Consider the following 22,453-nt stretch of genomic DNA (forward strand, 5'->3'; position numbering starts at 1 on the left):
ACACGAACATTGAGCGGCTGTTCGAATCGAATTTCGAACCTCGAACATTTTAGTGTTCGCTCATCTCTAATAGTAACCTATCGATCTGCAGGGCTGGGGTGATATGCTGTTTCTGGTGATACTAACCTATCTATCTGTAGGGCTGGGGTGATATGCTGTTTCTGGTGATACTAACCTATCTATCTGCAGGGCTGGGGTGATATGCTGTTTCTGGTGATACTAACCAATCTATCTCCGGACTGGGGTGATATGCTGGTTCTGGTGACAGTAACCTATCTATCTGTAGGGCTGAGGTGATATGCTGGTCTGGTGACACTAACCTATCTATCTGTAGGGCTGGGGTGATATGCTGGTCTGGTGACAGTAACCTATCTATCTGCAGAACCCCCGAATAGAAAACTCCAGCATCCAAATTCCTCCCGATCAAAACCTAACCCCTATTGTGAAAGTTTTTCATGAACATAAAATGTTCAAATAAAATTGTATATCTCAACAAATATCCATGATGGCAGAGTTGAATGAGCAAAACGTCCGACTGACGCGTTTCGGGGCACCTATATTCGCCCCTTCCTCAAAGACTATGAGGAAGGGGCGAATATAGGTGCCCCGAAACGCGTCAGTCGGACGTTTTGCTCATTCAACTCTGCCATCATGGATATTTGTTGAGATATACAATTTTATTTGAACATTTTATGTTCATGAAAAACTTTCACAATAGGGGTTAGGTTTTGATCGGGAGGAATTTGGATGCTGGAGTTTTCTATTCGGGGGTTTTGCATTTGTGCCTCGGGCTGGGAGGCTGGATCTCCGTGCACCTTCCTTCTTTATCAGGATTTCCCACGGATATTGCATGTTATGGCACCCGCAGAGATTTTTTCATCAGAGAACACGTGAGTGAGCTGACACATTTGTGTTTATTTATCTATCTGCAGGGCTGGGGTGATATGCTGGTTCTGCTGACAGTAACCTATCTATCTGCAGGGCTGGGGTGATATGCTGGTTCTGGTGACAGTAACCTATCTATCTGCAGGGCTGGGGTGATATACTGGTTCTGGTGACAGTAATCCATCTATCTGCAGGGCTGGGGTGATATGCTGGTACTGGTGACAGTAACCTATCTATCTGCAGGGCTGGGGTGATATACTGGGTCTGGTGACAGTAACCTATCTATCTGCAGAGCTGGGGAGATATGCTGGTTCTAGTGACAGTAACCAATCTATTTGCAGGGCTGGGGTGATATACTGGTTCTGGTGACAGTAACCTATCCATCTGCAGGGCTGGGGAGATATGCTGGTTCTGGTGACAGTAACCTATCTATCTTCAAGACTGGGGTGATATGCTGGTTCTGGTGACACTAACCTATCCATCTGCAGGGCTGGGGAGATATGCTGGGTCTGGTGACAGTAACCTAACTATCTGCAGGGCTGGGGTGATATGCTGGGTCTGGTGACAGTAACCTATCTATCTGCAGGGCTGGGGTGATATAATGGTTCTTGTGACAGTAACCTATCTATCTGCAGGGCTGGGGTGATATGCTGGTTCTTGTGACAGTAACCTATCTATCTGCAGGGCTAGGGTGATATGCTGGGTCTAATGATAGTAGCCTATCTATCTGCAGGGCTGGGGTGATATGCTGGTTCTAATGATAGTAGCCTATCTATCTGCAGGGCTGGGGTGATATAATGGTTCTTGTGACAGTAACCTATCTACCTGCAGGGCTGGGGTGATATGCTGGTTCTGCTGACAGTAACCTATCTATCTGCAGGGCTGGGGTGATATACTGGTTCTTGTGACAGTAACGTATCTATCTGCAGGGCTGGGGTGATATGCTGGTTCTAGTGACAGTAACCAATCTATCTGCAGGGCTAGGGTGATATACTGGTTACGGTGACAGTAACCTATCCATCTGCAGGGCTGGGGTGATATGCTGGTTCTGGTGACACTAACCTATCTATCCACAGGGCTGGGGTGATATGCTGGGTCTGGTGACAGTAACCTAGCTATCTGCAGGGCTGGGGTGATATGCTGGTTCTGGTGACAATAACCTATCTATCTGCAGGGCTGGGGTGATATGCTGGTTCTGGTGACACTAACCTATCTATCTGCAGGACTGGGGTGATATGCTGGTTCTGGTGACAGTAACCTATCTATCTGCAGACTGGGGTGATATGCTGGTTCTGGTGACAGTAACCTATCTATCTGCAGACTGGGGTGATATGCTGGTTCTGGTGACACTAACCTATGTATCTGCAGGGCTGGGGTGATATACTGGGTCTGGTGACAGTAACCTATCTATCTGCAGGGCTGGGGTGATATACTGGGTCTGGTGACAGTAACCTATCCATCTGCAGGGCTGGGGAGATATGCTGAGTCTTGTGACACTAACCTATCTATCTGCAGGGCTGGGGTGATATGTTGGGTCTGGTGACACTAACCTATCTATCTGCAGGGCTGGGCTGATATGCTGGTTATGGTGACAGTAACCTATCCATCTGCAGGGCTGGGGAGATATGCTGGGTCTGGTGACAGTAACCTATCTATCTGCAGGGCTGGGGTGATATGCTGGTACTGGTGACAGTAACCTATCTATCTGCAGGGCTGGGGTGATATGCTGGGTCTGGTGACACTAACCTATCTATTTGCAGGGCTGGGGTGATATGCTGGTTGGGGTGACACTAACCTATCTATCTGCAGGGCTGGGGTGATATACTGGTTCTGGTGACAGTAAACTATCTGCAGGGCTGGGGTGATATACTGGTTCTGGTGACAGTAACCTATCTATCTGCAGGGCTGGGGTGATATGCTGGTTCTGGTGACAGTAACCTATCTATCTGCAGGGCTGGGGTGATATGCTGGTTCTGGTGACAGTAACCTATCTATCTGCAGGGCTGGGGTGATATGCTGGGTCTGGTGATAGTAACCTATCTATCTGCAGGGCTGGGGTGATATGCTGTTTCTGGTGATACTAATCAATCTATCTCCGGACTGGGGTGATATGCTGGTTCTGGTGACACTAACCTATCTATCTGCAGGGCTAGGGTGATATGCTGGGTCTGGTGATAGTAGCCTATCTATCTGCAGGGCTGGGGTGATATGCTGGGTCTGGTGACAGTAACCTATCTATCTGCAGGGCTAGGGTGATATGCTGGATCTGGTGATAGTAGCCTATCTATCTGCAGGGCTGGGGTGATATGCTGGGTCTGGTGATAGTAACCTATCGATCTGCAGGGTTGGAGTGATATGCTGTTTCTGGTGATACTAACCTATCTATCTGCAGGGCTGGGGTGATACGCTGGTTCTGGTGACAGTAACCTATCTATCTGCAGGGCTGGGGTGATATGCTGTTTCTGGTGATACTAACCAATCTATCTGCAGACTGGGGTGATATGCTGGTTCTGGTGACACTAACCTATCTATCTGTAGGGCTGGGGTGATATGCTGGTCTGGTGACACTAACCTATCTATCTGTAGGGCTGGGGTGATATGCTGGTCTGGTGACAAAAACCTATCTATCTGCAGGGCTGGGGTGATATACTGGGTCTGGTGACACTAACCTATGTATCTGCAGGGCTGGGGTGATATGCTGGGTCTGGTGACAGTAACCCATCTATCTGCAGGGCTGGGGTGATATGCTGGTTCTGCTGACAGTAACCTATCTATCTGCAGGGCTGTGGTGATATGCTGGTTCTGGTGACAGTAACCTATCTATCTGCAGGGCTGGGGTGATATGCTGGTTCTGGTGACAGTAATCCATCTATCTGCAGGGCTGGGGTGATATGCTGGTACTGGTGACAGCAACCTCTCTATCTGCAGGGCTGGGGTGATATGCTGGGTCTGGTGACACTAACCTATCTATATGCAGGGCTGGGGTGATATGCTGGGTCTGGTGACAGTAACCTATCTATCTGCAGGGCTGGGGTGATATACTGGGTCTGGTGACAGTAAACTATCTATCTGCAGAGCTGGGGTGATATGCTGGTTCTAGTGACAGTAACCAATGTATTTGCAGGGCTGGGGTGATATACTGGTTATGGTGACAGTAACCTATCCATCTGCAGGGCTGGGGAGATATGCTGGTTCTGGTGACAGTAACCTATCTATCTTCAAGACTGGGGTGATATGCTGGTTCTGGTGACACTAACCTATCCATCTGCAGGGCTGGGGAGATATGCTGGGTCTGGTGACAGTAACCAAACTATCTGCAGGGCTGGGGTGATATGCTGGGTCTGGTGACAGTAACCTATCTATCTGCAGGGCTGGGGTGATATACTGGGTCTGGTGACAGTAACCTATCCATCTGCAGGGCTGGGGAGATATGCTGAGACTGGTGACACTAACCTATCTATCTGCAGGGCTGGGGTGATATGTTGGGTCTGGTGACAGTAACCTATCTGCAGGGCTGGGGTGATATGCTGGTTATGGTGACAGTAACCTATCCATCTGCAGGGCTGGGGAGATATGCTGGGTCTGGTGACAGTAACCTATCTATCTGCAGGGCTGGGGTGATATGCTGGTACTGGTGACAGTAACCTATCTATCTGCAGGGCTGGGGTGATACGCTGGGTCTGGTGACACTAACCTATCTATTTGCAGGGCTGGGGTGATATGCTGGTTCTGCTGACAGTAACCTATCTATCCTGAGGGCTGGGGTGATATACTGGTTCTTGTGACAGTAACCTATCTATCTGCAGGGCTGGGGTGATATGCTGGTTCTGCTGACAGTAACCTATCTATCTGCAGGGCTGGGGTGATATACTGGTTCTTGTGACAGTAACCTATCTATCTGCAGGGCTGGGGTGATATACTGGTTATGGTGACAGTAACCTATCCATCTGCAGGGCTAGGGTGATATGCTGGTTCTGGTGACACTAACCTATGTATCCACAGGGCTGGGGTGATATGCTGGTTCTGGTGACAGTATTCTATCTATCTGCAGGGCTGGGGTGATATGCTGGGTCTGGTGACACTAACCTAGCTATCTGCAGGGCTGGGGTGATATGCTGGTTCTGGTGACATTAACCTATCTATCTGCAGGGCTGGGGTGATATGCTGGTTCTGGTGACAGTAACCTATCTATCTGCAGGGCTGGGGTGATATGCTGGTTCTGGTGACAGTAACCTATCTATCTGCAGGACTGGGGTGATATGCTGGTTCCGGTGACAGTAACCTATCTATCTGCAGGGCTGGGGTGATATACTGGGTCTGGTGACAGTAACCTATCTATCTGCAGGGCTGGGGAGATATGCTGAGTCTGGTGACACTAACCTATCTATCTGCAGGGCTGGGGTGATATGTTGGGTCTGTTGACAGTAACCTATCTATCTGCAGGGCTGGGGTGATATGCTGGTTATGGTGACAGTAACCTATCCATCTGCAGGGCTGGGGAGATATGCTGAGTCTGGTGACACTAACCTATCTATCTGCAGGGCTGGGGTGATATGTTGGGTCTGGTGACAGTAACCTATCTATCTGCAGGGCTGGGGTGATATGCTGGTTATGGTGACAGTAACCTATCCATCTGCAGGGCTGGGGATATATGCTGGGTCTGGTGAAAGTAACCTATCTATCTGCAGGGCTGGGGTGATATGCTGGTACTGGTGACAGTAACCTATCTATCTGCAGGGCTGGGGTGATATGCTGGGTCTGGTGACACTAACCTATCTATCTGCAGGGCTGGGGTGATATGCTGGTTGGGGTGACACTAACCTATCTATCTGCAGGGCTGGGGTGATATGCTGGTTCTGGTGACAGTAAACTATCTGCAGGGCTGGGGTGATATACTGGTTCTGGTGACAGTAACCTATCTATCTGCAGGGCTGGGGTGATACGCTGGTTCTGGTGACAGTAACCTATCTATCTGCAGGGCTGGGGTGATATGCTGGTTCTGGTGACAGTAACCTATCTATCTGCAGGACTGGGGTGATATACTGGGTCTGGTGACAGTAACCTATCCATCTGCAGGGCTGGGGAGATATGCTGAGTCTGGTGACACTAACCTATCTATCTGCAGGGCTGGGGTGATATGTTGGGTCTGGTGACAGTAACCTATCTATCTGCAGGGCTGGGGTGATATGCTGGTTATGGTGACAGTAACCTATCCATCTGCAGGGCTGGGGATATATGCTGGGTCTGGTGACAGTAACCAATCTATCTGCAGGGCTGGGGTGATATGCTGGTACTGGTGACAGTATCCTATCTATCTGCAGGGCTGGGGTGATATGCTGGGTCTGGTGACACTAACCTATCTATTTGCAGGGCTGGGGTGATATGCTGGTTGGGGTGACACTAACCTATCTATCTGCAGGGCTGGTGTGATATGCTGGTTCTGGTGACAGTAAACTATCTGCAGGGCTGGGGTGATATGCTGGTACTGGTGACAGTAACCTATCTATCTGCAGGGCTGGGGTGATATGCTGGGTCTGGTGACACTAACCTATCTATCTGCAGGGCTGGGGTGATATGCTGGTTCTGGTGACAGTAAACTATCTGCAGGGCTGGGGTGATATACTGGTTCTGGTGACAGTAACCTATCTATCTGCAGGGCTGGGGTGATACGCTGGTTCTGGTGACAGTAACCTATCTATCTGCAGGACTGGGGTGATATGCTGGTTGTGGTGACAATAACCTATTTGCAGTGCTAGGGTGATATGCTGGTTCTGGTGACAATAACCTATCTATCTGCAGACTGGGGTGATATGTTGGTTCTGGTGACACTAACCTATGTATCTGCAGGGCTGGGGTGATATACTGGGTCTGGTGACAGTAACCTATCTATCTGCAGGGCTGGGGTGATATACTGGGTCTGGTGACAGTAACCTATCTATCTGCAGGGCTGGGGTGATATACTGGGTCTGGTGACAGTAACCTATCCATCTGCAGGGCTGGGGAGATATGCTGAGTCTGGTGACACTAACCTATCTATCTGCAGGGCTGGGGTGATATGTTGGGTCTGGTGACAGTAACCTATCTATCTGCAGGGCTGGGGTGATATGCTGGTTATGGTGACAGTAACCTATCCATCTGCAGGGCTGGGGAGATATGCTGGGTCTGGTGACAGTAACCTATCTATCTGCAGGGCTAGGGTGATATGCTGGTACTGCTGACAGTAACCTATCTATCTGCAGGGCTGGGGTGATACGCTGGGTCTGGTGACACTAACCTATCTATTTGCAGGGCTGGGGTGATATGCTGGTTGGGGTGACACTAACCTATCTATCTGCAGGGCTGGTGTGATATGCTGGTTCTGGTGACAGTAAACTATCTGCAGGGCTGGGGTGATATACTGGTTCTGGTGACAGTAACCTATCTATCTGCAGGGCTGGGGTGATACGCTGGTTCTGGTGACAGTAACCTATCTATCTGCAGGGCTGGGGTGATATGCTGGTTCTGGTGACAGTAACCTATCTATCTGCAGGACTGGGGTGATATGCTGGTTGTGGTGACAATAACCTATCTGCAGTGCTAGGGTGATATGCTGGTTCTGGTGACACTAACCTATGTATCTGCAGGGCTGGGGTGATATACTGGGTCTGGTGACAGTAACCTATCTATCTGCAGGGCTGGGGTGATATTCTGGGTCTGGTGACAGTAACCTATCTATCTGCAGGGCTGGGGTGATATACTGGGTCTGGTGACAGTAACCTATCTATCTGCAGGGCTGGGGAGATATGCTGAGTCTGGTGACACTAACCTATCTATCTGCAGGGCTGGGGTGATATGTTGGGTCTGGTGACAGTAACCTATCTATCTGCAGGGCTGGGGTGATATGCTGGTTCTGGTGACTGTAACCTATCTATCTGCAGGGCTGGGGTGATATGCTGGGTCTGGTGACACTAACCTATCTATCTGCAGGGCTGGGTGATATGCTGGTTCTGGTGACAGTAAACTATCTGCAGGGCTGGGGTGATATACTGGTTCTGGTGACAGTAACCTATCTATCTGCAGGGCTGGGGTGATACGCTGGTTCTGGTGACAGTAACCTATCTATCTGCAGGGCTGGGGTGATATGCTGGTTCTGGTGACAGTAACCTATCTATCTGCAGGACTGGGGTGATATGCTGGTTGTGGTGACAATAACCTATTTGCAGTGCTAGGGTGATATGCTGGTTCTGGTGACAATAACCTATCTATCTGCAGACTGGGGTGATATGTTGGTTCTGGTGACACTAACCTATGTATCTGCAGGGCTGGGGTGATATACTGGGTCTGGTGACAGTAACCTATCTATCTGCAGGGCTGGGGTGATATACTGGGTCTGGTGACAGTAACCTATCCATCTGCAGGGCTGGGGAGATATGCTGAGTCTGGTGACACTAACCTATCTATCTGCAGGGCTGGGGTGATATGTTGGGTCTGGTGACAGTAACCTATCTATCTGCAGGGCTGGGGTGATATGCTGGTTATGGTGACAGTAACCTATCCATCTGCAGGGCTGGGGAGATATGCTGGGTCTGGTGACAGTAACCTATCTATCTGCAGGGCTAGGGTGATATGCTGGTACTGCTGACAGTAACCTATCTATCTGCAGGGCTGGGGTGATACGCTGGGTCTGGTGACACTAACCTATCTATTTGCAGGGCTGGGGTGATATGCTGGTTGGGGTGACACTAACCTATCTATCTGCAGGGCTGGTGTGATATGCTGGTTCTGGTGACAGTAAACTATCTGCAGGGCTGGGGTGATATACTGGTTCTGGTGACAGTAACCTATCTATCTGCAGGGCTGGGGTGATACGCTGGTTCTGGTGACAGTAACCTATCTATCTGCAGGGCTGGGGTGATATGCTGGTTCTGGTGACAGTAACCTATCTATCTGCAGGACTGGGGTGATATGCTGGTTGTGGTGACAATAACCTATCTGCAGTGCTAGGGTGATATGCTGGTTCTGGTGACACTAACCTATGTATCTGCAGGGCTGGGGTGATATACTGGGTCTGGTGACAGTAACCTATCTATCTGCAGGGCTGGGGTGATATTCTGGGTCTGGTGACAGTAACCTATCTATCTGCAGGGCTGGGGTGATATACTGGGTCTGGTGACAGTAACCTATCTATCTGCAGGGCTGGGGAGATATGCTGAGTCTGGTGACACTAACCTATCTATCTGCAGGGCTGGGGTGATATGTTGGGTCTGGTGACAGTAACCTATCTATCTGCAGGGCTGGGGTGATATGCTGGTTATGGTGACAGTAACCTATCCATCTGCAGGGCTGGGGAGATATGCTTTGTCTGGTGACAGTAACCTATCTATCTGCAGGGCTGGGGTGATATGCTGGTACTGGTGACACTAACCTATCTATCTGCAGGGCTGGGGTGATATGCTGGTTCTGGTGACAGTAAACTATCTGCAGGGCTGGGGTGATATACTGGTTCTGGTGACAGTAACCTATCTATCTGCAGGGCTGGGGTGATATGCTGGTTCTGGTGACAGTAACCTATCTATCTGCAGGGCTGGGGTGATATGCTGGTTCTGGTGACAGTAACCTATCTATCTGCAGGGCTGGGGTGATATGCTGGTTCTGGTGACAGTAACCTATCTATCTGCAGGGCTGAGGTGATATGCTGAGTCTGGTGACAGTAACCTATCTATCTGCAGGGCTGGGGTGATATGCTGGGTCTGGTGACAGTAACCTATCTATCTGCAGGGCTGAGGTGATATGCTGAGTCTGGTGACAGTAACCTATCTATCTGCAGAGCAGCCCTCCTCCATATTGCTGGGTATGAGTACAACATTTAGAAGAAATGTACCATCCCAAATATTCTTTATTGTCAATACATTAGTGATGCTGGTGTAGCTACCTAGCTTTCCTAACATTACTCATGCTCCCTTGCTCCATGGAGTATTCCACCCTTTGCACCCATTTAGAGGACGGTTTGGAAACATTGGTGCACCCAGTGAAAAAATTTCATAAGTGGGCACCTCCATCACCACGACTTTAAAGAATAAATGCACCAAATTATAAATGCACTTTCAGTGGCCTCCACACAGTATAATGCCACCTTAGTGGCCCCATTCAATATAATTCCCCTCAGTGGCTTATCACACATTATCGTGTCTCCCCAGTGGCCTCTCAGACCATCTAATTAGAGATGAGCGAACACTAAAATGTCTAAGGTTCGAAATCCAATTCGAACAGCCGCACACTGTACGACTGTTCGAACGGATTTTGAACCCCATTATAGTCTATGGGGGAAATGCTCGTTTCAGGGGTACGCAGCATTCAATAAAATTATACTTACCAAGTCCACGAGTGATGGTCGGGCTGGATTCCCCTTGAAGTCTTCTCCAAGCGCAGGGTCCCGCATGCGCAGTCGGCTCTGCCTAGGCCGGATGCCTAGGCAGAGTGAATTCCACCCGGAAGAAGACGCGGGGACGCAGCGCGGAGAAGACTTCGGAAAGGTAAGAGAAGAACCAGCGTTGATTGGCAATGTATAGCATTCTGCCAATCAACGCTGGTTCTGCATCAGACCTTAAACTTCGAACAGCTAGTAGTGTTCGATCGAGTACAAGTATTTCGAATACCGTAGTATTTGATCGAACAACTACTCAATCTTACACTACTCGCTCATCTCTACATATAATACATTAAAACAAGTCTACAAGTTTTTAGTCTATTGCAATCTTATAAACTCCAATCCTCAGATCAATTATTTTTATTCTTGTAATAAGATAAAGCAATTTTCAAGAAACCATAAAATATCGTCTACTTCATCCAATTAAGTTAATGACTTTTCTCCTGAGGTTATTGTAATGTTTAATCCCCGATAGTCACAATCACGTATAAATAGCCGTTGAGGATACAATGTGTAGATCCTTCAATAATGTCTGGGGAGGTGCGGCATACACGAGGTTATGTTACTGTCAGCCATTGTGTGCTTTATCGTCTTTATATGCTTGTTATACGTCTACATTGATATTATGATTTGTCTCATTGGATATATATGGATATAATATCAGTCCACTGGAAGGACGTCGGGTACCCGGGCTACAGGATAAAGGTGGTTCTTGATGGTATAAGCCAAAGAACAAGAATGCTGTTGCACCGATAGCCTTGACAGTCCAAGGTCCTCTAATGCAGTATATTGTTAGTATTGGGGTATTGTCTTTCCATGCAGATCCATGAATACCCACAGTGGTAACCAATGAAGACAATGTATTCTAAAAGGGAGTTATATGGTTGAGCAAATGCCTTTAACCGCAAGCTTAGTCACTGGGTCATGTATCCAGGTTCCTGAGCCGAGTTCTCCGTGCACATGATCTTTCCTGTTCCTTTACATTCAAAATTCTAAAAAAGTTAGGATCTTGCCCTGAACATTTTATGGTCAAGGATTATGCCGATGACTCCTATTATCTCTGTTGCTAATTGCAATCACATTTTGATCCTCCTCTTTCCACCCAAGATGACGCAACAAAATGGATATAAATGGATGGTCCGTGTTTTAATAGGAATTGAACAGATAAAATATTGCAGCAGAACATTCCTAGATAATCCTAGCTCTAAGCCTATGGTCAAAGTCCAAGAGTAAAGCTCAATATTAGGGTTCAGCTGATCTTGAGATTTCAGGATCGATTTTAAAATCTGATTTCTGATCATTTTCCAGTCGATCCCGATTGTGAAATTTGCTCAATCGGCAATCAGAATCCAAACTTTTCCGATCCCGATCGCTCAACCCTAGTCAATGCTTCTCTATGGGAAAAGTCACTTTTAGGGTTGAGTCGATCTTGAGATTTCAAAATCCGATATTCGATCCCGATCGTGAAATTTGCTCGATCATCGATTGGGATCCGATCTATTCCTATCCCTCAACCTTACTCAATATTATTGCCCGATAATAGTTATTTCCAGTAAGGTTGTACAGATGTGTCCTCCATTAACTTTGCTATAATTTTTTTATAGACTCCAATGTCTCACTAAACCAATATTACCTTATTCCAAAAAATCTTTGGCATTACAACTCCCATCTCAGCCACACGTATAGGACAAAGTACATTTCACATTATAATAGCATATCATCCTGTGATGTCATATCGCAAAAAGTTGTTCATCTGGACATTTCCAATCAAGAGGAAAGGTAAGAGTGGAGACATCTGAACCTCTTTTGGTCACCTCCATCAGTCTTTGGCTCTACCTGAAGGTATGATCGTATCTCCACTGGCTTCTACAGCTTTTATCAGGAATGTGGACAGTCGCAACCCTTACCTCTTTATAAAGAAGCTAAGATCTAGGATTGATTTTCAGGTTCAGGGTGTCAGAATAGCTCACCAACAATATTTGTGTATTTACTCAATATTGGTATTTGGATAAATGAGATGATTCAAGATCGATTTCAGGCTACAGAATCCTCACTGTTTGTATAACCTTCTGCATACAGGAGAACACTACATGAAGGAGGTGACTCAATAATGGCTTCTTCCATCCCCTCAGTGTCTATTTGGTCATTTCTAGCCCTCGGGAAGGGTCACAAATTTCCAAGGATTAGGATTTCCTTTTTGTAGCTACGAATCTTATATAACAAGGAGCTGAATAATGATTTATTGGACTATAACTAGGGTTGAGCCGATCTTGAGATTTCAGGATCGATTTTAAAATTCAATTTCCGATCATTTTCCAACCGATCGTAAGCCGATCTTTTCCAATCGCTCAACCCGTCAATGCTTCTCTATGGGAAAAGTCACTTTTAGGGTTGACCGATCTTCAGATCTCAAAATCCAATTTCCGATCATTTTTCAGCTGATCCCGAGCCCGATCGTGAAATTTGCTCGATCGCCGATCACGATAGCTCAATCCTAACTATAACAGAAAATGTGCAGAGAAAACCAAACCGCAGTGACTGAACTGGTCCTTCTAGGATTTGGAGATCTCCACCCGGTCAAGCCCATCACTCTCCTCACTTGTCTTCTAACCTATTTGATGATTCTGATTGGGAACTTTTTGATCATTGCTTTGATTTCTACAAGCCCAAGACTCAACTCTCCCATGTTCTTTTTCCTCTGCAACCTTTCTACTTGTGAAGTTATATTCACGGCCAATATCATGCCCAACATGATCTATGTCATGTGGAGTGAAGGTGGGACAATCTCCTTGAGCGGTTGCATCGCCCAGTTTTATATTTACTCAGCATCTGGGAGTGCCGAATGCCTTCTTCTTACTGTAATGGCGTTTGATCGCTACTTAGCCATCTGCAACCCCTTGAGATACTCCGCAGTCATGAATTACAAGCCCTGCATCCATCTGGTGGTCTGGGCGTGGATTTCTGGCTGCATTGGAATGATCACAATAATCATAGCCATATCTAACTTAAGTTTCTGTGGCCCTCAAATAGTGGATCACTTTTTTTGTGACTTAAAGCCCATTTTACATTTGTCTTCGTCAAACACCTCACTGGTTGAAATGGAAGTTCTGGTCTATGCCATGTTAATGGGTTTTCTTCCATTTATGCTTATCATCTTAAGTTACGTGGCCATAAGTTGTACCATTGTTCGGATACCCTCGGAGACTGGGAGAAGGAAGGCTTTTTCTACTTGTAGCTCCCATCTGGCCTCTGTCTGTACATACTTTGGGACAATACTCATCATTTACCTGGTTCCTTCCCACCAACGTTCATTAGAAATCAACAAAATTCTTTCACTTTTTTATACCGTATTAACTCCATTGTTCAATCCAATAATATACAGCCTAAGGAACCAAGAAATACAAGCTTGTTTCTCAACCTACAAAATTTTTTTGTTTCCGAACAGTAAAAAATAATGCACACATATCTAATAATAAAAACAGGGACAATCCTCAATTGACTTAATAACACTAGGTTGACACCTGCATTGGGGAAATTCAATCTGCTTTAAGGCTAAGGCCCCATGTTGCAGGAAAGCAGATTTTTTTGTTGCAGAGTTTGTTGCGTTTTTTATTTTAGCTAAAGCCAGGTGAAGGTGAAAGTGTAAGCACTTCCTATTAGAGATAAGCGAACACTGTTCGGATCAGCCGTTCCGAACAGCACGCTCCCATAGAAATGAATGGAAGCACCTGGCACGGCGACCGGCCGGCAGTAAAGTGTACGTGCCAAGTGCTTCCATTCATTTCTATGGGAGCATGCTGTTCGGAACGGCTGATCCAAACAGTGTTCGTTCATCTCTACTTCCTATATATCTCCCAATCCTTTTGTAGCCATTCTTGGCTTTGGCTCAAATTTTTTTTTAACAAAACCTGCAACAACAAAAAAATAGCTGTGTTTTCGCAACGTGGGGCCTAAAACCAGTTACCTGCGGAAATCCAAGGACCCCATAGACTATAATGGAGAAAAATATGGAGAGAAAAGTCCTGCTTGAATTTTTTTTTTGGAATGGGGGATGGAATCCCCAAACGGTCACCCAACGTAAGTGTAGCCTACAGAAAAAAGTCAGTGACAGTACCGAGAGATGAAATCCAAAAATTTATACAGAGAGCAAAAATTATTGTCTCGGGTCAGGAATATGAAGATGCCATATGAAGACCACACGTTTAACACACTTGAAACCTGATGAACCAGTCCATCCCTCTGTGGTGGCCTTGCATTTATCAGGGGACATTTCCATCTATCCCACATAGACCTGAATTTATTGACGGATCTGTGAAAACAGGCAAACATAGCACAACGTCCAAATTTTTTTCGATCCATCAATACAGACCAACAAAAATAACAGATATGTGGATAGCAACATTGTAATCGGGGTATTCTAAAATCAACCGTGTGATGGTCGTTGCAAAAACTGTTTAGTTATCTGCATAAATAAGGTCTACAACATGTCTAAGGCTGAGGCTCCACATCCTGGAAACACAACTTTTTTGTTGCAGATTTTGCTGCAGTTTTTTTTTTTTAGCCAAACCCAGGAGTGGATTGGGCAAAATATAGAAATATAAGAACTTTCTTTATATTTTCCATTCCTTTTCTAGCCATTTTAGCCAACAACAACAAAAAAAGTTGCATTTCTGCGACGTGGAACCTTAGCCTAGGACCTGTTGTTTTTCTAATCCCGGACGAGCCCCCTTTTTTAAAATTCAATATCTCGTTCTTCCTTTAGCAGCTACAGATGGACGTATATCATTGTACCTTTTCTATGTCAGGGCATCCCAAACCTCCAGAGCATGGTGAAATTTGCATCTCACCAGTGGTCAAAGTGTGTACATTAAAATAATAATTTATTTAACTATATCTGATAGATCGCGCCATTGAGACCATAATGCTGCTGCAAACGAGGGACACTTGTCTAAGTTGGTGCCATATTATAATATAGAATAAAACATGCCAGAAATAGGTATAGAGGGAAATTTGTATATGAGGTTTATGATCATATTTCTTTATAGTCTGTAAGTAAATAATACAAGCGTGCACTTTTGAAGATATAGAATAATTCTAGGACACGACATTAAAAAAAACAAACATTAATTTACGCACAAATTTGAATAATCATTTTAATTGAAATATAAATAATTGTACAGTGATGTATGACTAGTAGCCTGTACTGAAATCACCGCTTTATTTAAAAAAAAAAAAATGCTTTGAAAGTTACAAAAAGACCAAAATGTCTAGGTCAAGAAAATAAAAAATTGGAAAATCGAAAAAAAACAAACAAAAAAAACTCTCATATGTGTTTTTCAATCAATAGAAGGAAAGATAGGCAGCACAAGTGGGTGAACTGTTGTAACTCAATGGTATTGACTAGAGATGAGCGAGTAGTGTTCAATCGAGTAGGTTTTCGATCGAATACTACGGTATTCGAAATACTCGATCGAACACTACTAGCTGTTCGAAGTTTAATGTTCGATGCAGAACCAGCGTTGATTGACAGAATGCTATACATTGCCAATCAACGCTGGTTCTTCTCTTACCTTTCCGATGTCTTTTCCGCGCTGCGTCCCCGCGTCTTCTTCCGCCTGGAATTCACTCTGCTAGGCAGAGCCGACTGCGCATGCAGCCTGGGCCTGGGCAGAGCCGCACGTGCAGTCGGCTCTGCCTAGGCCGGATGCCTAAGCAGAGTGAATTTCACCCGGAAGAGGATGCGGGGACCCTGCGCCGGGAGAAGACTTCAAGCAGAATCCAGCCCGACCGCCACTCGTGGATTTGGTAAGTATGATTTTATCGAATGTTGCCTACTCCTGAAACAAGCATTTCCCCCCATAGACTATAATGGGGTTCGAAATCCGTTCGAACAGTCGAACAGTGTGCTGCTGTTCAAATCGGATTTCGAACTTCGGACACTTTAGTGTTCGCTCATCTCTAGTATTGACTAAAACCAGTCAGATAAATCACGGTGCTTTCCTTTAAGGGTCCATTCACACTGAGTATTTTGGCGCTGATTCTGGCACGGAATCCGCGTCAGAATCAGCGTGAAAAAAAAAAAAAACAGCCTCCCATTGACTCCAACGGGAGGCTTTTTTTCCACGCTGATTTTGATGCGGACTCCGTGCCAAAATACTCTGTGTGAATGGACCCTTAGAGGAGTTGTCCTGAAACCCTAAAAATAACACCTGACATCTATCAATAGAGACAACACTCACCCACATCAAGAAAATACAAATGTACAAATGTGCGCAGTCACCCTCCGATGTTAGACAATTTGATCATCAAGTGTGATAAAGGCCAAAAAGGACAAAAACATTTGGCACCTTAATTCCCCATGAAAAAGTGAAAATATCATTATTTTGTAAGTATATACATATATTTCAGATAAATATGACCAGCACTATACCCAACATGGCAAGAAGAGGCAATAACAGAGGCAGCAACCGCAGCATTCAGAGCAGCAACGCAAACAGTCCCAGATACAGCATAGACCGTTCCGGCATTCAGCGAGGCACGGACCGCAGCAGTCTCCTCCCTTACTGGCCGAAACCTCCCCCCTCCTATGATTATCACAAGGTCGGCTACTCGTTTCCGTCCTGTTCTCCCAGTCCACACAGTCAATAATCCATAAATCTTGGAAATTTGTAGAAGAATTATCCAGTCTTCGGATCTCGTGAAGGTGAGAATTCTAGAATATGAAAACATTAGGCTCAGGATAAAAAACAATAAGTGTTCGATGCAAAGAAAATACTGGGCCCCATAGCAAACTTTTGAATGGGCCCCTGGTGGATCCAACTCTGAATGCTTGCCCTGGTGTCCTAGATCGCCCGCACAATTATTTATCCTATCCCTAAACATAATACTTGTTGCTAAGTTCTCTCCCCACACAAATATCTGTGTCGGATCCCCCACCACATATAGAAATGCCCCATCTCCCAATCATCTGATCTATAAAGAAGCCCCAATCCTCAAAATAACTCTCCCCAAACTGATTTTAAGACAAGCTCTCCCCAAGAAAAAAAACCTGTAAATATCCCTCAGACATTATATGTTCATAAAATCCCCGCCCCCCACCATAGCATACACATAAACCCCTCTCCTCTATACATAACAGTGGGCATTATCGCCCCCTACAGTCCTCACTGCTTCCTCTTGGGTCTGGCAGTGTCCTATGCTCCATAACTCATAGACTGGCTATTATACATTTGGGATTCGAGAAAGGAGAATCCGCACAGCCCCGGGCCCCCCTGCTCCATGGGCCCTATAGCAGTTATTCCTCTAGACTCACCAAGTAGAGGAAAGCCCCAAGGATTACAATTCTTATGCAGGACTCCATGTCTTTAGAGAACTGGAAAAGGACTTGGCTGGATTTCGCCTCCTTTTCACTCATTATTTTGGCTTTTTGAGGTGACCCAGTCATGTTCAGTATCTTTGAAATGATAAGAGGACAATTCTTATTATTGGAATATACAAAGGTAGAAAATATTGATATTGAGATTTCAGAATCAATTTTAAAATCCGATTTCCGATCATTTTTCAGCCGATCCCGAAATTTGCTCGATTGCCGATCGGGATCCGATCTTTCCCGATCACTCAACCCTACTAATGATATATACATGAATTAGGTTGAGCTGATCTTGAGATAACCTCTGACCTCGATCCCACCGGAAAAGATTGGGAACGGAATTCCGATCACGATTGTGAAATTTATTTGATCACCGATCGGAATCCGATCTTTTCCGATCCCGATCGCTCAACCCTAGTAGCAAACTTTAACGTCCCCACTTACTAAGTGCCACCTATGATACCGGTGTTGTCTTATATTGGACTGGGGCCTTTCGGCCCCCCTCAGGCTCCAGGGCCTTGTAGTGATAGGGCCTCTGCAGTCCCTATAGCTACAACCCTGATTTTGAGTAGGCAAAAGTGCAAAAATCTCTTAAAATTCAAGGTTCTCTATGGAAGGATTTTTCAATCCGAAATAGTCGAAAACACCAGTATATCTATTCATCCAAATGTACAGAACGGCAGAGATCGCATGTAGATCCATCCACCAGTAGACAAATCGCAATATAAGAGATTTCGTATCAATAAATGGTGACGTTTCTGCCAGTCTCTCTTGAGCCCAATCTGTCCAAACATGTACCATGGATGGAGAGTGTGATGGATACTGAATACATAGTGTCCTTAGGATAAGTAATGCAAATATATCACTATAATCCTCAAAGATCAGCTGATTGAATGGGCTGCAACATTTGGACAAGTGCCATACATTATATAGAGGATACTCTTGGTATTGCAGCTCAGCCCTATTAATTTGTATGAGACTGAGCTGCAGGATGGCCATGTAACAAGTGGAAATTGTGTCACTGGCATTAGAAAAGGAAGTGGACCTCATCCAAGTAAGATCGGCACGGTGCTGGGTATTGAACCTTACCAATCTCATATTGACTGTCTATCCTAAGCAAATATTAACTTAACAAGTTCAAGCCTGTCACTCACTGTGCTAAGTGTCAAGTTCAAGTATGCTATACCAGTATGAGATACAAGGTATTGGTGAATGTTGGAATATACAGGGGAACATGTTTTAAGACTGGCTGCGGCTTCGTCATCAATCGGTCAGACGGCCCAGACCCAGGATCGAAATGTTCATTAGGCAGGAACTGGCATAGGCTTCCATTCTAATTCATGATAGAAAATGTGGCTAGTGAGGGGTAGATCGGGGCTTGTGTCACAAGAAAGGGCCATTCCCCAAACAGGAGCCTCATTATCATCCCTTTACACCACAGAACACCCAGTGTCTCCTCTATCAAGAGGAGTTTACTAAATGGATATTGTTTAGATGGCAAATACCCCCTCGACCCTTTCACCAATGGACCTTAGTGCTGTACCGATACTGATGGATCCGCTCACCTCTATTGACGTGCTCCGTTGTGTGTTTAGGAACATTGGAAGACTTGCAATAAACATAGACGTCTTCTTTGCCATCTGAATACACAGGGTCAGATTTCCAGATACAGAATCAATTTTGACACAACCCAGAGGATGCATCGGAAGAGCAACAATCTGCAACTAAGAGAAAGGTAGGAGGTGACCGAGGTGTACTGAAGCTACGTCATGTCATCACTTCTAGCACCTTATGGCAGTATAATGTGGGCACAATATGGCAGTATGCAAGGTATGACGGTCCTATAACACAATCCTTAAGTTGGCCCATGACTGAGCCCAATATGAGTCCAGCAGAAGACATCCTAGGGTTATATGGTCTGTTTCATAGGGGGTTGATGGAGAATAATTTTATATGATGGACCCATGAACTAGCAACAATGGCAGTATTTATGGAGTGATTAATTTCCCTCTATCTAATATACAGTATACCCCCAGCATACTCTTTAATGGCCCCCACAAATGTCTTATCTGCTTTTGATGGATCCTTTCATAAAAGCCTTCAGTATTTCAAGAGCAAAGTTTGTCTCTCTAATAACCAGGAGCTGAAGTTCATTATTCCTCAGCATACAGATGTGTATACCCAGATGTATGTGTTACATGATAACCAGATTTTCAAGGCAATATGGTATCATGATATTGTATCACAAAGTGATATGCTACAGTATGTCTGCGGCCACCCAGTGGCTGTGGAGTGATTTGCAGCTTGTCAAGGTTTTCGTTAACATGTTGCAATTTTGTATTGAATTGGTTACCTGAGAAATTGGAGCCCTTACTCAAATTTGGGGCAACTAACAGATGGATACATCTCTATGGCCTGTGTGGAATTGTTCTATAAAATACAGTCCTATGTACTAAATATATATAAAAAAGAGATGAGTAGTGAGGATCTTATTTATTGAGAATTTTCACCCTAGTGAATGGATTCTACCAACTCTACAGTGGAAGGGTATAAGCAGGGGTGTAACTTAGAAACTCCTGGAACCTAATGCAGACTTTGGTGAAGGATCCAACTTACCATGTACTGTATAATACTGGGGACTTCTATGGGGCCTCTGAGATACCAGGGACATTTTTGCTCTCAGGGCCACCTTTTGGAAGGAGCTCTCCATAGATTAATATCTGGTTTTCAAAGAAACCTAAGAACACTTGTAAAATAAAACTTACATAAGGGTCCTGACCACGACCTCCATCATCTGAGATCAAATGAAGCCGAACCACGTCCTTCTTGTTACCGTCTCGGAGATAGAGGTTTAGGGTGGATCCCGGTTGCTCCATTTCCTGATGTACGGAGAAGAGGAAACTCCCATCACGGGTCTGAAAGACTAAAAGATGGGTAACGGTATGGTCAGAAGATCTGATAGCACAATATATCCTATATGCATCTACATGTGTGACCACCCAATGGCTGGGTTATGAGTTACTTTCTGACCTTTTAATCCCCTATTAGATGTCACCAGAAATATCATTTCTCCCTTTTTGAGGTGACAAAGAATACAGAGCCAACTATTAAAGCAATGATTTCTATAGGGCTCCTTTTATAGTTTGCTGAATGCTCAGCCCTCAGACATGAAGCTTGACTCTACGACAGCCTGTGAATGGGACTTGGAGACCTCCCTGACCACAACCTAATGGATGGAGTGTTGCATATTCATTAGCAAGGGCAGGTTGGAGGCCTCCTTAAAACTTCTCCCAAAAACCTATTTGGTTCCCTCTAGCTTACATAGTTTTTAGCCTATGGTTTCACCTCTCTGTTTTCGTGGCTGTTGCGTACCTTCCATATCTGGTGGACCTGCCTTCTAGTTTGCCATGTTTGGACATCCATCCATAGGATGGTGCAACAAATCTTGTGGTATCAAGTCCTCTAACGGCCCCAGTTTTCCTACTTGGCCTGAAACCGTCCACTATCAGCACAATATAAATTGCTCCAATATATAGTAATTTCAGCGAGAATTCACATTGCTTCCAATTGCAAAAAAAAACAAGTGCAAGATACCCATCCATCCTTCAACGGGGTATACTCTCCTAAAATGAATAGGTCCGACATCCCAGGCCTGTTGAGATATCAACAGCGGACCACACTACTTATAATGAGTGACCTCTAGTTTTGGACAGGACAATGGTAGGGTTGAGCCGATCTTGACTTTTCAGGATCGATTTTGAAATCCAATTTCCGATCATTTTTCATTCGAACCCGATCTCGATCCCAATTCCGATCCCAATGCAAGTCAATGAGATTTTTTTATTAATCGGACATTGGATTTTAAAAACAATCCTATTCGCTATACAGCATGGAATCTAGCAATTGAACGCTTTAATTGTTAGAATCCATGCTGTATAGTAATTTTTTTTAATCACTAAGTAGTCAGAGGATTTTGTTTTAATCTTCTGGCTACTTAGTCCCCCTGGTGTCCACTTACCTGCAGAGATGGCTGCTCCGGTGCCCGGTGTTCTCGCTCCTCTTCGCCTCGCTGCCCCCTGCCTCCCAGGTTAGGAGAGTGTGGGCGGGTACTGAGAGGGAAGACGTCACATCTCCCCGCCCTGTACACGTGCACACTCTCCTAAGCCACAATCCCCACCTTCCTATCTCCTTAAACACTAACCTGGGAGGCGGGGGCAGCGAGGCGAAGAAGAAGGAGAACACTGGGCACCGGAGCAGCCATCTCTGCAGGTAAGTAGCTACTAGAGATGTTAGTTTAGTCTCCCATTCGAATGAATGGAGGCAGCCGGCGCGTAGGGGGTTAAGGCTGTGTGCCGGCTGCTTCCATTCATTCCTATGGAACCGCAACGGAGCCTTCACACTGAGTATACACTCTGCTCAAAATGAAAAATAAAAAATGAGCGGAGCGTATACTCAGTGTGAAGGCTAAGCAAAGCATTGTGGGAAATAATCACCGATCTCGATCCCACCTAAAAAGATTGTGTTCGGAATTCCGATCGCGATCGTGAAATTTTCTTGATCGCCGATCGACATCCGATCTTTTCCAAACACCATCGCTCAACCCTAGACAATGGTTAATTATTAGAAGCAACTACAATGTTCTACCATTATTTTACCTTTTTCTTTAAATATAATCTCTTCTACCTGTAATGAGAAAGAAGGGTTGAGGTTCGGGCACAACAGCGGCTCCTTGTACGGAGTTCTCGAGTATGACAACAGGTAGACCCATAAGAGCAGACATGTCTAACCTTCAT

General features: G+C 45.4%; 1 protein-coding gene across 1 annotated transcript; it reads left to right on the forward strand.

Annotated features, from left to right (window-relative positions):
• Positions 1 to 12,801: 12,801 nt before the first annotated feature.
• On the forward strand, positions 12,802 to 13,746 carry LOC142204378 (olfactory receptor 11A1-like). The gene has a single exon (XM_075275691.1). It carries the CDS (start codon positions 12,802 to 12,804, stop codon positions 13,744 to 13,746), a length of 945 nt encoding a protein of 314 aa, XP_075131792.1.
• Positions 13,747 to 22,453: the final 8,707 nt, after the last annotated feature.

This window comes from Leptodactylus fuscus, chromosome 5 (genome assembly GCF_031893055.1).
Source record: "Leptodactylus fuscus isolate aLepFus1 chromosome 5, aLepFus1.hap2, whole genome shotgun sequence".
In the NCBI taxonomy this organism is placed as follows: Eukaryota; Metazoa; Chordata; class Amphibia; order Anura; family Leptodactylidae; genus Leptodactylus; species Leptodactylus fuscus.